The sequence below is a fragment of the Vulpes vulpes genome, chromosome 4, assembly GCF_048418805.1.
Source record: "Vulpes vulpes isolate BD-2025 chromosome 4, VulVul3, whole genome shotgun sequence".
Classification (NCBI taxonomy): Eukaryota; Metazoa; Chordata; class Mammalia; order Carnivora; family Canidae; genus Vulpes; species Vulpes vulpes.
In genome coordinates, this window is record NC_132783.1 from 58,639,280 (window position 1) to 58,657,234 (window position 17,955).

Here is a 17,955-nt window from a genome sequence, read left to right on the forward strand (position 1 = left end):
GTGATCTACACATGGACAAATCAGTGCTTCTTCTTTGGAATCTTGGGCCTTGACAGATTCAGGCATAGGCGAAGGGTCAAATGAGACTCTTTTTGGCAGCCATGGAAGATTTAAGGGGCCACAGTATGACATGAGTGTCCAGTGGTGCCAAGTATCCAGGGGGTGATGATGCCTATGGTGGCATCCTAGGCAAGTGGTTGATTTTTGTCTGTTTTGTTCTGTTTTGTTTTGTGACATGTCTATTTTATTTTACATTGAGAAAATATACATAATAACAAAGTCTAATAGGAATAATGACTACTTTATTGAGTCATAACTCATTACAATTCATCTATTTGACATATATAATTCATTGGTTTTTAGTATATTCGTAGAATTGTACAAACATTACCAAAATCAGTTCTAGAATATTTTTATCACCCTTCACACCAAATCTTTGTACCTGTTAGCAGTCACTTCCCACTCCCCTTCCTGCCCTCCCATCCCCTTGCAACACATATCTACTTTCTGTACCTAGAGATAGCAAACTCTTCTTAAACCAAGACTCTAACTATACCTTCCTTCCCTTAAGGGTAAAGTTCCTCCTTAGGTCTTGCATTTGTTAACTATTGCTGAAGAACAAATTAACCCAAAATTTAGCAGCTTAAGGCAATATACACTTATTTTCTCACAGTTTTTGTGAAGTAGGAATGCAGGTACTACTGGACCTGGGTCCTCAGCTCTAGGATCTCTCACAAGGCAACAGTGTTGGCCTGGGCTGCTTTTTTTTTTTTTTTTTTATAATAAATTTATTTTTTTGTTCAATTTGCCAACTTACAGAATAACACCCAGTGCTCATCCTGTCAAGTGCCCCCCTCAGTGCCCGTCACCCATTCACCCCACCCCCTTCCCTCCTCCCCTTCCACCTAGTTCGTTTCCCAGAATTAGGACTCTTTATGTTCTGTCTCCTTTCTGATATTTCCCACACATTTCTTCTCCCTTCCCTTATATTCCCTTTCACTATTATTTGTATTCCCCATATGAATGAGAACATACACTGTTTGTCCTTCTCCGATTGACTTAATTCACTCAGCATAATACCCTCCAGTTCCATCCACGTTGAAGCAAATGGTGGGTAATTGTCGTTTCTAATGGCTGAGTAATATTCCATTGTATACATAGACCACATCTTCTTTATCCATTCATCTTTCGATGGACACCGAGGCTCCTTCCACAGTTTGGCTATTGTGGACATTGCTGCTAGAAACATCGGGGTGCAGGTGTCCCGGCATTTCATTGCATCTGAATCTTTGGGGTAAATCCCCGACAGTGCAATTGCTGGGTCGTAGGGCAGGTCTATTTTTAACTCTTTAAGGAACCTCCACACAGTTTTCCAGAGTGGCTGCACCAGTTCACATTCCCACCAACAGTGTAAGAGGGTTCCCTTTTCTCCGCATCCTCTCCAACATTTGTTGTTTCCTGCCTTGTTAATTTTCCCCATTCTGACTGGTGTGAGGTGGTATCTCATTGTGGTTTTGATTTGTATTTCCCTGATGGCAAGTGATGCAGAGCATTTTCTCATGTGCATGTTGGCCATGTCTATGTCTTCCTCTGTGAGATTTCTGTTCATGTCTTTTGCCCATTTCATGATTGGATTGTTTGTTTCTTTGGTGTTGAGTTTAAGAAGTTCTTTATAGATCTTGGAAACTAGCCCTTTATCTGATACGTCATTTGCAAATATCTTCTCCCATTCTGTAGGTTGTCTGTTAGTTTTGTTGACTGTATCCTTTGCTGTGCAAAAGCTTCTTATCTTGATGAAGTCCCAATAGTTCATTTTTGCTTTTGTTTCTTTTGCCTTCGTGGATGTATCTTGCAAGAAGTTACTGTGGCTGAGTTCAAAAAGGGTGTTGCCTGTGTTCTCCTCTAGGAGTTTGATGGACTCTTGTCTCACATTTAGATCTTTTATCCATTTTGAGTTTATCTTTGTGTATGGTGCAAGAGAGTGGTCTAGTTTCATTCTTCTGCATGTGGATGTCCAATTTTCCCAGCACCATTTATTGAAGAGACTGTCTTTCTTCCAGTGGATAGTCTTTCCTCCTTTATCGAATATTAGTTGACCATAAGGTTCAGGGTCCACTTCTGGGTTCTCTATTCTGTTCCATTGATCTATGTGTCTGTTTTTGTGCCAGTACCACACTGTCTTGATGACCACAGTTTTGTAGTACAACCTGAAATCTGGCATTGGGATGCCCCAGATATGGTTTTCTTTTTTAAAATTCCCCTGGCTATTTGGAGTCTTTTCTGATTCCACTCTGTTGAGTTCTGTTCTAACTCTCTGAAGAAAGTCCATGGTATTTTGATAGGGATTGCATTAAACGTGTAAATTGCCCTGGGTAACATTGACATTTTCACAATATTAATTCTGCCAATCCATGAGCATGGAATATTTTTCCATCTCTTTGTGTCTTCCTCAATTTCTTTCAGAAGTGTTCTATAGTTTTTAGGGTATAGATCCTTTACCTCTTTGGTTAGGTTTATTCCTAAGTATCTTATGCTTTTGGGTGCAATTGTAAATGGGATTGACTCCTTAATTTCTCTTTCTTCAGTCTCATTGTTAGTGTATAGAAATGCCACTGATTTCTGGGCATTGATTTTGTATCCTGCCACGCTGCCAGTGGGCTGCTGTCTTATCTGAAAGCTTAACTAGGGAAGGATCTGCTTCCTATCCAAATAGGAAAACTGAGTCCTATTAATAGAACAGCCTCATACTCGGGGATCCCTGGGTGGCGCAGCGGTTTGGCGCCTGCCTTTGGCCCAGGGCGCGATCCTGGAGACCCGGGATCGAATCCCACATCAGGCTCCCGGTGCATGGAGCCTGCTTCTCCCTCCGCCTGTGTCTCTGCCCCTCTCTCTCTCTCTGTGACTATCATAAAAAAAAAAAAAAAAAAAAAGCCTCATACTCAGGCCAGGGTTTTTGTAGTTTGTTCTCATTTGGACGATGGCTAGAAGGTTGCTTTCTTCCTTAAAGATTCTACAGAATTTTAGTAGCAGAAACCCAGAGCAAACTAACTTCAGCAAGAAAAGGGAAGTTGAAAAAAAAAGAAAAGAAAAGAAAAGGGAATTTGCTGGCTCACATAACTAGGAGAAGTACCATGTGGCTCACAGGATTAAAGGAGCTGTAGAACTATAGGGGCTACAACCAGTGGCTCAGAGCAGGGAGCTCTCCTTCTAGGTCTTCTTGGCATCACCACCATCTTCATGCCTCTCACTTTCTTGGTCTCATTCTCTACTGCTGTAATCATACCTTGGTATGTGACCTTTAGTCTTTGAGCCAGAAGAGAGAGGATTGGGTAGGTGTTTACTCCCAGAGCTAAGAAGATGGAATACTACACTAGGCCATCTGTGGATTACATGGCCACATTCCTGTTGCTGGAAGAAGGACCATGAAAAATCAACAGCCTCTATTGTCCATGGCAGACCAACTATGTAAGTGACTCCTGAAATACTGGAGATCCCAAATAGGATAAGACGATGCCATCATCTATGATAAGTCCCTGTCTGGGAACTATGCATTGAACAGATTTTTTTTTTTTTGCCAATGTTTTTTATGAGTCTTGGGATTTATTTTATTTTAGCCAAGGTCCAGTGTCTTAATCTGCTGGAAAAATAGGGTCACGCTGAATTTTTCCATTACAGATTTCACTTGTTCCATGACTCCTTGACAGTTGGGAAAAAAATTTTTGGTAGAGACATAAAAGCCAGGGATGACATGGAAAAAAGCTATGCATTTCATAGTCTTATGACCAAAGTTAAATTATAATAACGAAAGAGACCAGAGCTTTTTATATACTGTTACTTTCTGTGATTTATGAGCAGATTGTTTTTTAACATCTCAAGTAAGGAATGATTTGTCAAGTTCATGAAAACCACATGTATTCAGAGACTCATTAATTTTAGTACCAGAGGCAGGTCTTGCTTTTAGACCCATATAAATATGAATTGAGATCAAGATCTGTCAGACTTGACTTTTGGGAGCTGTAATATGGTTCTCCCCTAAATATATATATTGACACTGCAGTTACCCTAGTGATTCTTCTAAAGAAGTGCTATAGTGAGCTCTCTAAAAACTCATTCTGTCCTGGTACAATTCACAATTGTTCAGGGATGTACTCACAGCTGATCACTTGTTCTTTGCCAGTTCTTTCTTGAGGGCCCTGTATGTTCTAAGTGCTAGAAGCAATAGTGCAAGATAATCTGCCTGAGCCTGCCTACTTAGAGCTTGGTTTTGAGTTCTCCCCCTAAGTAAGGAAGCAGCTCACTTTTAAATTTAGATTAGGACCCAATATTAAGGATGATAGTGGGGTATAGAGAAGTACAGATAAAACCTACCTGGTATCACCCAGAGGCATAGTGGTTAGGAACTCAATTCTTGGTTCTGACACACTAGAGTTTGGCTCTTAGCAAAGACACCTCCTAGCTTTGTGACACTGGGAAATTAGTTAACTTCTTTAAGCCTTGATTTTCTCATCTGTAAAATGGGGCTAATAATAATAATCTAAACCCTATATGATTGTTTGAAGTGTTTTTAATAAGGTAATCCAAGCAAGACATTTAGCATTGTGTGAGCATATTGCTGTGAAAACACTAGAGTAGTTGTAATAATCTCAGGAATCGTAATTTTTTTGGGTGGTCCCTGTGTATCTCCTTTACACCATATTTTATAACCTCTCCCAAGTCTTCATACAAAGAGCAACCCACTGGCACCATGTGGGGGGCAGCATGGTGTCTTTGGCAGAGACCAGGCTGACTTGGGTTTATATACAGGATTTAACTCTCAGAGTTCCAATTTCTCAACTGCAAAGTGAGCTAATACTACCTGCTCTGAGGCTTAAAAATAATATATTTAAGTGTTGGCAGATAATAAGCTCCACTTAGAGTGGGTTTAAAAATTTCACCACCTGGCTATCTTTGCCATCCCAGGTCATAGTGATGGTGTAAGTGGGGATCTTGAGGAGGCAAATCTCAGTTGTCTCTGCCATCAGTTTTATTTTCATTCTTACTGGTCCTGAGCCACACTTCACTGCTTTTAGGTCTGGTCTGATTTCGTTCAAACCAAGGCCTATGGAGCCATGATAAGGGCACTGCCTTTTAGAAATATGGCCTTCGTATAACACTCTTCCTGGCGTGGGTGCCAGCGACGGGCAGCACAGAGATCAATCTCAGCTCCACAGAGTGGGCATGTAAGACTGAGTGACAAATACACACTAATGTGATTATGACTTTGCATCAAAACTGTCATGGAGCATTAGCAAATAAAAGATTTGTTCAATAGAGAAAAAAATGACATTCAAAGGTCAAAGTTCCTTGAGGAAAGTTCTCTCCACATCTGCCTGGTATGGGAAAGCTGCAAATCAACAAAAAGGCTGCATTTCCCCCAAGTTATCAATTCTTCCTTCACATTGCAGATTCTTCTCCTCCCACCGTTTCCCATGGGTCCCTAGGCAGAAAAGAAAAAAAGCATGGGGGATGTGTCGAAGCTTGGAGACATTTGTTGACATTCTCCCTACTTGTGTCTTGCAGCCTACTTCTGCTTCCTCCTGACTGCTCTGGGCGTCACAGCTGGTGCCCATCGCCTGTGGAGCCACAGATCCTACAAGGCCAAGCTGCCTCTGAGGATATTCCTGGCTGCTGCCAACTCCATGGCTTTCCAGGTGGAGATGGAGGGTCCTGTCTGCCTTAGGGCCCCAGCACAGAGGGCACCACAGGAGAAGGCATAGACCTGCCCCCTGTGGGGCAGTCATTCCTCCAGCCCCATGCCTGCCTCACTGCTCAGGTTCCCAAGCATCTGTGTGTTTGTCTCCTTATAGCTTTAGATATGGTAAAATGTCCCCTCGGGGCTTTGCATCCTTAGGAATACTAAAACCCTTAGGATGAGGGAGATACCTCCACCCAAAGCCCATGCCCTGAAACCCTCCACATTTGTCCGGCTCTAACCGGGTCCAAGTTCTGTGCTGAGCATGCTCTCTGCACATTGCATTTGACCCTCACGTAACCCCATGAACTCACTGTTATATATGTCCTCGTTTTACAGGTGAGGGACCAAAGTTTAATGACATTAAAGAACTTGACAGATTATATGGCTAAAAGTGATACATCCAGGATAGGCAAATGTAGGTATGACTCTAAAGCCACTGTTCCTAGAAAACATCCCTGAGGTCACCCTATAAGTTTGTGGTAGAGAGAGGTCTATTGAATATGGTCCTGGATCATTAGCTCTACTTGATGTTATATTATTATGTAAGCATTTGGTTTGTTCACCTTTATATCCTCATTCCTAAAACTCCATTAGCACACAATAGTGTTGGCTCGAGTATAATGCATATATGAATGAAATTTTAAATACAAAATATTTTAAACTCAAAAAAAATATGATGCTGGAAGACAGGATTTGAGTCTCACTCTGATGATTGCTGGCTGCTGTGAATTACTTACTCATTTCCAGTTTCTTCATATGTAAAAATCAGAATATGACTTCTCTCCCAGAGTTGTTATAAAATCATTGAAAATTGCAGGGAACTCTAAAAGTGTAACAGAGGATCATTGCTGCGCTAGGACTGGGCCAAATCCATTAGGACTATTCCAATAGTAGAACATTCCCAGCCACCTTTGGGACTTTCTGAGCTGCTGGAGTTTGAGTTGATTATGGATTTCTGTTTTCCTAGTTCCTCATCTGATCCAGGTAAGGTGGGTGGGAACAACTTACCTTCAAAGTTTCTGCTGAGACATGAATGCAGATAATTCTGGGCCCCATGCATTTTCACTCATCGGGAAGAGATGGCAATTCTCAAAACTGCTTCAGGGTCCAGGGAAGCAGGCAACCCCAGAGCCTGTCTGTGACCTTCAGATGTGCAAGTCACGTGGCCACCTCTGCAGGGGGCCTCCCACCCCTACAAGATGGCCTGACCCTGAGTGTTTCCTCAAGTTGTTCGTATGTCTAAGGATTATTTCCCTGTTTTCCTCCCATAGTTTGAGCCTTTACGAGGCACATGGGCTGTAACACAATAGATTGCTCAGGGAACACAGTTCATATAATGGATATCTACTGGTTATAATTCAAGCACAATTGGGAATTAGTACCAGGGTTCTAGGGAAAAAGCTATTGTGCACAAAGGAGTAGCTGGCAGCTTCTTGGTTGTATGTTCTTTTCTTCACCGTTGGTAGTACAAGTGAGAGCATAGTTTATTTTGACTTCAACAATCTTAGTTCAATTCTGTGCTTTGTTTATCACAACAATGAGTTATGATAATGATAATTTAGAAACTCTTTTGACTTGGGTCTTGAATGCTATTTAGGACTTAACTTGGTAATTTTCATGTGTTTTGTTTGAGCAATTTTTTATTTCTAGCCTTCAAGTACTCACTTTTGATGTGGTTTTAAAGCACCTCTATTATTAATTTTTTTCCCCACATAAGTAACTTGCAATTGAGAACATAAAATACTTCTCTTTTCCCCATGAAACTATTTATTTACAACTCAATTTCTGATAAGCTAAGTTTCCTTAACATAGTATCACATAGCAGAACATCACACTGTGATTTTAACTTTACTCTGGGGAGATAGTACATCACAGAGGGAAGTACCCAGGTCCTGGAATAAATTCTTGGCTTTGCCATTTGCCAGATGTGGGTCTTTGTGCAAGCCTCTCTTCCCTTATATTCAAAGGCAGGGGGGGAAAGTAATATTTACCTCACAGGATTGCTAGAAAGATGATATCATGAATAAAAAGTGCCCAACTTATAGCTATACTCGGTAAATACTGTTCCCCTTCTTCTTTATGAGAATCAGCATACTGTCTTATTCATTTTTGTGTTTTGGTCCCTATCATGTAGAAGGCTTACTCAATGACAGCTTGCTAAAAAAATGAGAAATGAATGAATGATTTTAAAAAGTATTTTTAGAAATCAACAAATTTGAATGATGCATACTTTGTCCAGGCCCACATGTATGCTGGAATTTTTTTCATCCATTTAACAAATGTTTACAGAGCACCTACTCTATGCCAAGCACTGAGCTAGGCACAGTGGGCGTAATGATTAGCAAACATAGTCACGATCCTTGCCTTCATACAGCCTTCCATCTAGTGGAATATTAGAATTCTTACAGTTTTCCATTGGAAATGTCAGTACTTCATGGGTCTGAGGTTTATAACTGTGTCACTTAGAACTAGGTGAGAGGTTCGAGACCCCAGGTGGCTCAGTTGGTTAGGCATCTGCCTTTGGCTCAGATCATGATCCCAGGGTCCTGGGGTAGTCCCATATCAGACTTTCTGCTTGGCAGGTAGCCTGCTTCTCCTTCTCTCTCTCTGCCCCTACTTGTGTTCTCTCTCTGTGTCAAATAAATAAATAAAATCTTGAAGAAGAAGAAGAAGAAGAAGAAGAAGAAGAAGAAGAAGAAGAAGAAGAAGAAGAAGAAAAGGAGAAGAAGAAGAAGAAGAAAAGAAGAAGAAGAAGAAGAAGAAGAAGAAGAAGAAGAAGAAGAAGAAGAAGAAGAAGAAGAAGAAGAAGAAGAAGAAGAAGAAGAAGAAGAAGAAGAAGAAGAAGAAGAAAAAGAAGAACTAGATGAGGGTGTGTAAGATTAGCATTGGGCCAGCTTCCATACAGTGCATATCTGTGTCAGTGGGACAGAATACGGTCAATCCCGACCACTTAACCCTGGAGAGAGAACAACCTGGGAAAGTAAAAATGTGCTGTGATCTGTCCATCTAGGGTGCTGACCTGCAACCTTGATTTAATGCAGAGTCATTGATTTAGTTTCCTTTTGATGTCCTCGTGGGTTTTTAAAGGTACCTTCAAGGATTCTCCTGTGCTTTCTTCGATCAGAGTGGTCATGCCTCTGGCCAAAATGGACAGTCAATGCCATGGTTCTGTATTTGAAGATGAGCAGGGCTTTTGCTGGAAGCTGAATGAGATCTTCAAGAACAATTTACTTAACACAGAAACTTAAACATTTGAAATTCTCTCTTCTGTTTCTTCTGCAAAGGATGTATGTACATGGGGCAGGGGTAATAGTGGGAAAGGTGGAAGTTTAGTCTGAAAAGATGACGATGAGCCAGGAATGCAAGACAAGGAGCTCTGGTAATCCTCTGTCCCTTATATTCAGCAGAGACTCCCTGAGGAACTCAGGCCCATTCTCCTTCCTGATCAGTAGGATATAATTCAACCTAAATATGATTTGCAAATTCCTTATCATTTTCTGCTAGTCAAATATAGACCCAAGTGAGATATTCCTGCCATCCAGTAGTCTCCAAGAGTTCAGTTTTTGCAAGCAGTAGCCAGACTTTGGGTTTGTGTTTTCATACTCATGCACACACCCCTTCTGGCTACAGGTAGGTCTCTCATGAACTCAGTCCAAAAGCACCTGATAGATGCTGCAATTTCCTCTCTGCCTGCCCAGATTTCTCATCAGATCCTAGTACAAAGGCTTTGTATTTTGAACTGGAAGAGAGGTTAAGGGATTTGGTCTAAATCCTCTTATTTTGCAATAAAGGGCAAGGAGAAGGGTAATGAGAGGCCCAGAGAATGTCAGTGACTTGTGAAAGGTCACACAGCTGGTGGGTGGATAGACCAGACTGCATCCTGTCTCCTGACCCTCAGGCCAGGGAGCCTTAGGCTCACCCATGGATGTTCTTGGGTGATGGCCAACAATGTGATCAGTGAACAGCTCATAGTTGGCTCTTGTTTTTATTTTGTTTTGTTTTAATCCACTGTGACATCCTGTCTTTTATTTTTTATTTTTAAGATTTTATTTATTTATTCATTAGAGACACACACACAGAGAGAGAGAGAGAGAAAGAGAAAGAGAGAGAGGCAGAGACACAAGCTGTGGGAGAAGCAGGCTCCATGCAGGGAGCCCAACGTGAGACTCAATCCCAGGTCTCCACGATCACGCTCTGAGCTGAAGGCAGGCACTAAACCACTGAGCCACCCAGGGATCCCCGACATCCTGTCTTTTAATTGGTGTGTTTAAACTATTTACACTTAAAATGATTAGTGATGTAGTTGGATTAATATCCACCATGTTTCTGTTTGCTATTCATTGACTTTGTTCTTTGTACCTTTTTTGTCTTCCCTGGTTTTAACTGCTCATTTACATGATTCTATTTTCTCTCCCCTTTTAGCATATCAACTATACTTCTTTACAATTGTGTAGTGGTTGCTCTAGAGTTTGTAATATACATTTAGAACTAATCCAAATCCACTTTCAAATAACATTATAGCACTTCCCAGTACTACAGCAACCTTGTAACAGAGCATTCCCAATTCCTCCTCCCTGCCCCCTAGGACATCCCTGTTATTAAGCTGTGATCACCAAATACATTGTTGCTATTATTATTTCAAACAAACTACCACCTGTTAGATCGATTAAGAATAAGAAAAATTGAAGGGGGCACCTGGGTGACTCAGTCTGTTAAGTGTCTAACTCTTGGTTTTGGCTCAGGTTATGATCTCAGGGATGAGAGATTGAGAACTGGGTCAGGCTCCATGCTCCATGCAGAGTGTGCTTGAGATTCTCTGCCTCTGCCTCTCTTCTCCTTCTCCCCCCACAGTTCATGCATGCGCATGCTGGCATTCTCTCTCAAATAAATAAAGTCTCTAAAAAAAAAAAAAAAAAAAAAAAAGAATAAAAATTGAAGGTTTTATTTTACTTTCATTTATTCATTCTCTAAAGCTATTCTTTATGTAGACCTGGGTTTCTAACAATTCCCATTTTCCTTCTCTCTAAAAAACTATCATTTCTTGCAAGGCAGATCTATTGGTAACAAATTTCCTTTAGTTTTTGTTTTTCTGAGAGTCTTTATTTCTCTTTCACTTTTGGTAAATAACTTTGTTGGGTGTGGAATTCTACGTTTTGAGGGTTTTCTTTCAGCACATTAAATAATTTACTTCATTTTCTTCTTACTTGCATGTTGCTCCTTTATAAGGATTTCTTACCTTGCCCCTCTGGGTTCTTTCATTGTTTTCTCTTTGCCTTTGAGTCTCTGCAGTTTGAATATGATATGTGTAAGTAGAGATTTTTGTGTGTGTGATTTACCCTGCTTGATGCTCTCTGGGCTTCCCAGATCTGTGGTTTGGTGTCTGTAATTAATTTTGGAAAAATCGCAGCCATTATTACTTCAAATATTTCTACTGCTATTTGTTTTTTCTTTTCTCTCTATTTCTTTTTCTGCTATTCTAGTTAAACATTTGTTACACCTGTTGTAATAGTCCTATGGTTCCTCAAGACACTGTTCTATCTCTGGTCCTGGGCCCCTGCTGTTTTTAACTCTCCATGTCTTCTTTTTGCATTTCAGTTTGGGAAGTTGCTATTTATATATCTTCAAGATCACTGTTTCTTTCCTTAGCCATGTCCAGTCCTACTGGTGAACCCAACAAAGGCATTCTTCATTTGTTACAGCTTTTCTGATTTCTAGCATTTTTCTTTCATCTTTTCTTTGAGTTGCCATTTCCACTTATATTATCCATCTGTTCTTGCATGTTGTCCATTTTTTCTTTTAAAGCTCATAGCATAGCCATAGCAGTTGTTTTAGATTTTCAGTCTGATAATTCCAACATCACTGCCATATCCGCATCTAGTTCTGATGCTTGCTTTTTCTTCTTAGATGGCATTTTCTGCCTTTTTAGCATACTTTGTAATTTTTTGTCAAAAGCTGGACACGATGTCCTGGGTAAAAGGAACTGAGGAAAGAGGTTTTGTGTTTATCTGGTTAGGAATTAGGCTGTGTGCTTACCGTCTGCTGTAGCTATGGTGTCAAGGGCTTAACTTTCCTCTAGTGTCCTTGTTTTTTCTCTCTCCCCTTATCTTTGGGTCTTCCTAGAGATTTTTTCTTAAATGACATTGACGGCTTTTAGTTCTTTCCATTGAAATTCTGTCATTATACAGGAGCACTATTGATATGGAGATGGAGGGGCTTTCTGTAGCCTTGTAATTAGGTCTCAGTTTGTGAGCCTGCCGTATTTCCCTTCCTTGGGGCACTTAGGCTTTGGTAAAACCTTGGTCGATTAGGAGCTGATAAAATAGTTTCTCTTGAAGACTGATCTTGGAAAGAGAACAGAGAGCTCTGTGTATTTCAGAATCATTACTTTTCTCTTCCACCTACTGGGAGAACAGAGGTTTTTTTCTCAGCTGTTCATAGTGGGAATCTGGTAGGTGAAAGTTGAGGCCCTGTGGTCCTGGACCTCTGTAGTCTTTAACCTTCAGGCGTGCCCACACTAAGACTTCAGCAATTTATCGATTACAGTTTAAAGTGTACCTACGCATCCGGGCATTAGCTGTGGGCTTTTGCTCTGGGCTTCTGCTTTTGGTAGGCAGCACTCCTCTATAACTGCCCATTTTTCTCTCTAGTTCTGATGCAGCAGTTTGCCCTGTGACCTCATTTCTCTGATGGATCTAAGAGTCCCTGGTTTTCAGTTCATTTAGCCTTTTGTTGTTGTTGTAAGGAGAGTGATTGATTACTTTCAAGCTCTTTATTTTTTTTTTAAATGATTACTCCTCAGTCAAGAGGAATTTTTTCTTTTTCTTTTTTTTTTAATTTTTTATTTATTTATGATAGTCACAGAGAGAGAAAGAGAGGGAGGCAGAGACATAGGCAGAGGGAGAAGCAGGCTCCATGCACCGGGAGCCTGATGTGGGATTCGATCCTGGGTCTCCAGGATCACGCCCTGGGCCAAAGGCAGGTGCCAAACCGCTGCGCCACCCAGGGATCCCACTTCCAAGCTCTTTTTTTGAGTCAGACCAGAAAATGGAAGTTACACTGTGATTTGCAAATGGAGCAAACTTTACATATAAATATGTCAAGTAAATCACATGGTCATGGGCCATAAACTTCGGCAGCTATACAATTACTACAACAACAAAACAAAACAATCATCTAGTGATAACTACATACCAAGCACTTCACTAAGTACTTTACATAGTCCTCTGACACTACCCCTGAAAGGTAGATACTGTTATATTCCTCCTCTGATAGGTGAGAGAATGGAAAGAAAAGAGGCTGTGTAACCTGTCCAAGGACATACAGGCTGAAGTCACCAATGGGGAATTTAAGTGCAGGTAGCTGACTCACGAGGTCACCCTCTTACTGCAATGCTTCGGAGCCTCTAGCAGGATCAAAGTGTCTATTTATCCTTCCATTCAGCAGGCATTGAAGAACATGACAGACCAGTTCCTGTCCTCATAGAATATATATTTCAGTAGGAGGGAGAGCAAATCAACAAGTAAGCAAATGAATGGACAAAGTTACTCAGAGAGAGAAAAGCATGTGAAGCATTTAAACACAGCGATGTGCCAGGGTGCCAGGGAAGTGGCTGCTTCAGAGAGGATGCTGGAGAAGCCTTCCCCCAGGAGCTGACCCTAGAGCTGAGCCCTGGGGGAGAGACCAGAGAGGGGAAGAGCAATCCAGATGGAAGGAGGAGCTGAAGATAGGAACAGATATGGTGTGTTCAAGGAAGAGAAAGGTGGCCAGTGCGGCTGGTCCATGTGGGTGAGGGGGATGACTGTAGAAGAGATTACAGAGAGGGGGACAGGTGCCACCTCAGTGCAGGGCTCTGTTAGACATAGCACCGAGTCTGGGTATTGCCTACATGCCATGGCAAGGCAGAATGGTAGTTGGGGGAGCAATATGGCCTCATACATCTCAGGGACACAATGAAGCCTCAGACCACAGTCATGAGACCCTGGAGGTATTGTGCCAGATTCAAGATCACAGACCAGCCCCCGCCCGAGGCTGGCTCTGTGTGGATGTGCATGTCAAGGAGAGAGACTTGCCTGTGTGTGTGGGGGGGGGGGGGGGGGCTCGCCTACACCTCAGGGCATTAGCAGCGTGGTGGCAGTCAGGTAGGAGAGACATCAGAATGCTTACTTCAGGCTCCAGAATCCTTGACCTTGGGGGGCTCTCTGTGCAGGCTCCAGCTAAGATGCTAAGATGCCTCGCCTCCTTCCTTGTTGTGGATCTAGGTCAGTGAGAGCTGGGGAGACGAGGAAAACCACCCATGAAAACACACCTCGAGGGAATGAAAATGTACTCGTCGGAGCAAAGGGTGTCCCCCTGTGGATGGGCCCACAATCCAGAGGGCCAGCCTGCCTCTCGGGTTACCCAGCCCCAGACAGAGCAGAGACTCTTCATGCAGATTTCACCCTCTGTACAATGGGCTTTTCCTAAGCATTGCGAGGTGATCAAGCCTTTGTAAACAAAAACATAAATACTTTAAAAGCACACAGAGAGTTTTTATTGAAAGAAATACTTGGTAGAGTAGAGGGTACTTTTGTAAACATATAGCTATCAGGTTTTTTTCTTAATCTGAGTTTATTCTTCACTTAACTCTTAAAATACTACTATAGTTGAATATTAAAACAGAAACAATAGCAGGTAGTGAGCTATGATTGAGTCCGTCAGTACTTCACTACTGCATATAAAATGCCAGCAGTGTTGTTCACTGGCCCCATTAAGAGGTCTGACACTGAACACCACCCCTAGGATGATGTTCATCATCCTCATATGCTTCCCCATTATCATGGTGCCATCTTTGCTGATTGGGATCAAAGTCCACCAGTTCCACCTGGTCCATTTCATTAGTCTCTTCTACTTCCTTCCTCTCAGGTAGGAGTTTTTCCAGCAAAGAAAGTTTATCAGGAGAGAGAAAGCCATTCTCAGGGAAGGAATTCAATGATTAATTAGGCAACCCTTCTCATATGGTCTACGATAAATTGGCATGCCTTTCTTTAGCACACACTTGATATCCTCATGCTTGACAGTCTGACCTGGATGAGAGGTGATGATGATGGTTTGGTTGTCAAGAGTGTCAAGAGTTCGGTTGTCAAGAGTCAATATTGGCTTTTGAAAGTCTCACAGGGCTTCAACCAGCTGTATGTCCATATGCATGAAAAAGTGTTCTCCTCATTGAGTAAAAACAGCATGGTCCCTCTTTTTTTTCTTTTTTTTTTTTAATTTTTATTTATTTATGATAGTCACACACACACACACACACACACAGAGAGAGAGAGAGAGGCAGAGACACAGGCAGAGGGAGAAGCAGGCTCCATGCACCGGGAGCCCGATGTGGGATTCGATCCCGGGTCTCCAGGATCGTGCCCTGGGCCAAAGGCAGGCACCAAACCACTGCGCCACCCAGGGATCCCTTTTTTTTCTTTTAAGCTTTGCAAAGTAAGTTTTATTGTTTCAGTTTTGCAAAGGAACATATTGAGGCTCAGAGAATCTATATAACATGAGCAAAGACAAATTGGCCATGAATGGGTTGTCTGGATTGCAGCTCAGATAGATTTGATTCAAAATACAGTAGATACTTTTTCCACTTAGCATGCTGTCACCCATAGTAATGTAGTTAGTGTTGCAGATATAGGGAGCACACTGGAGAGGAGTCCAGCTTTAACATCCTGTGATCTTTCTGATGTCCTAACACAGTGAAAGTGAACTATTAATTTTTTTAACTTTTTTTTTGAAATAACTTTTTTTTTGTATATTTTTTTTTATTGGAGTTTGATTTGCCAACATATAGTATAACACCCAGTGCTCATCTCATCAGGTGCCCCCTTCAATGCCCGTCACCCAGTCACCCCATCCCCCCGCCCACCTCCCCTTCTACTACCCCTTGTTCTTTTCCCAGAGTTAGGAGTCTCTCATGTTTTGTCTCTCTCTCTCTGTTTTTTCCCACTCATTTTCTCTCCTTTTCCCTATAATCCCTTTCACTATTTTTTATATCCCCCGTATGAATGAAACCATATAATGTTTGTCCTTCTCTGATTGACTTATTTCACTCAACACAATATCCTCCAGTTCCACCCACGTCGAAGCATGTGGGTATTCGTCCTTTCTAATGGCTGAGTAATATTCCATTGTATGTACAGACCACATCTTCTACATCCATTCATCTTTGGAAAGACATCAAGTCTCCTTCCACAGTTTGGCTGTTGTGGACATTGCTGCTATAAACATTGGGGTGCAGGTGTCTCGGCTTTTCACTGCATCTGTATCTTTGGGGTAAATCCCCAGTAGTGCAATTGCTGGCTCGCAGGGTAGCTCTATTTTTAACTCTTTGAGGAACCTTCACACAATTTTCCAGAGTGGCTGCACCAGTTCACATTCCCACAGCATGGTCCTTCTGATCTAGAACAATGATAATATCTCCTGGTCCCAGTTCTGGTTCTTGGTCTCCTTCATCATGGAATGTTATCTTCTGGCTATCTTTCATGCCTTTGTCAATATGCACTTCTAGAGTCTTCTTCTCTTGAGCTATCTTCCTTCTGTTGCAGCTTTTACATCTATCTTTAGGACTGATCTGTTCCCTCCGGCCCTGGCACTCCATGCACACAGGTTGAATTGCTGATCCATTCCAGGTCCTATCTGATGAATTCTTTTTTTTTTTTAATCTGATAAATTCTTATTTGCATTCCAGTACCTCGACAATTGGGACAACATTCAACTACTCTTTTCTTACTATCTTGGCCTTCACATTTATCGTAAATACATTCTTCTGCAAGCTGGTTTTCTTGTTGTACCATTATATAGATCTTCTAAGGTTACCGAGAGCTGATGCACAACATTTTTACCTCCCCTTTCTTTCTGCAACCTTCCTCTTCATCCAAAGAACATATCAAAGATGTCTGTGGGGGAGCCAAAACCACCACCAGCTCCACTTTCTTTAATTGCCTGTTCTCCTCTTTTGTCATATAATTCCCTTTTCTTTGTATCAGGGAGCACTTCGTAAGCTTGAGAAATCTGTTGAAACTTCTCTCCCTCATTTGGATTCTTATCAGGGTGGTACTTCTTCTTCTTCTTCTTCTTTTTTTTTTTAAAGATTTTATTTATTTATTCATGATAAACATAGAAAGAGAGAGAGAGAGAGGCAGAGACACAGGCAGAGGGAGAAGCAGGCTCCACGCAGGGAGCCGGACGTGGGACTCGATCCTGGGTCTCCAAGATCAGGCCCTGGGCCAAAGTCAGGGGCTAAATCCTCCAGGGTGGTACTTCAATGGAGGCCAGTTTCTTATAAGCCTTTTTCAATTCTTCCTGGGTGGCATTGGATTTGACCCTCAAAAACATCACAGTAAGTGGTTTCTTTCACCATTTTCTACAGCCAGTGAGAGGGCTGAGGCTGGTGTAGGGGAGCAGGAAGGAGCATGGAGCATGTTGCTGGGCTCAGCTTGGGCAGCACCACTCTTATGCATCTCACTGAGCGTTCTGGAAACTTCCTACTATCCGATTTTATATGTTCATTTGGCTTCACATCTCTATTGGCAGAACTTTTTTTTTTTTTTTAAGAATTTATTTTTTCATCTGAGAGAGAGCAAGCAGGCAAGCATGAATTGGGTGACAGGCAGAGGGAGACGGAGAAGCAGACTGCTTGGTAATCAGGGAGCCCAACGTGAGGCTCCATCCCGAAACCCTGGGATCATGACCTGAGCTGAAGGCAGATGCTTAACCGACTGAGCCACCCAGGTGCTCCAACACTTGTTTATGATGAATTCCACATGCAGGGCTGTCAATACAGAACCAATTCTGACATATATTTTCAGGCTGTTTCATTCAGCTTACTTTTCATAAGGAAGATCCTGGGATGAGGCATCCAGACTGGGCACCTCGCGGTACCAGGCATTTCTCTGCCACCACTCAATTCCTCTCTTAGAACCTGCCAGAGGGTTGACACCAGGGGGCCTCAGAAGCAGAGTCTAATCCCTTGTTTTAAACTGAAGAAACAAAGGCTCAAATGTCTGAGCTGATTTTTGTTTATTCCCCACATTGTCTCCAAAACTGTGTATAGATGTCCAAGGACATTGTGTCAAAATGTAACTCCTTGACAAGCTGTTCCTTCCCGGACCTGCTACTGACTATTTGGGCTAAGCTAGCACTGAGTTGTCACTCTTTACCCTTTATTCTCACTACTCTCCTGCCAGACATTCCAT

The 17,955-nt window shown here is 42.0% G+C and overlaps 1 protein-coding gene across 1 annotated transcript in view; it reads left to right on the forward strand.

The window, feature by feature from the left end:
• SCD5 (stearoyl-CoA desaturase 5) overlaps window positions 1-17,955 on the forward strand; it is a 133,891-nt gene that overhangs the window by 66,491 nt on the left and 49,445 nt on the right. Inside the window, exon 2 of the mRNA XM_025998033.2 lies at window positions 5,560-5,690. Coding sequence (XP_025853818.2) covers window positions 5,560-5,690 — 131 coding nt within the window. The remainder of the gene's footprint in view (window positions 1-5,559; window positions 5,691-17,955) is intronic.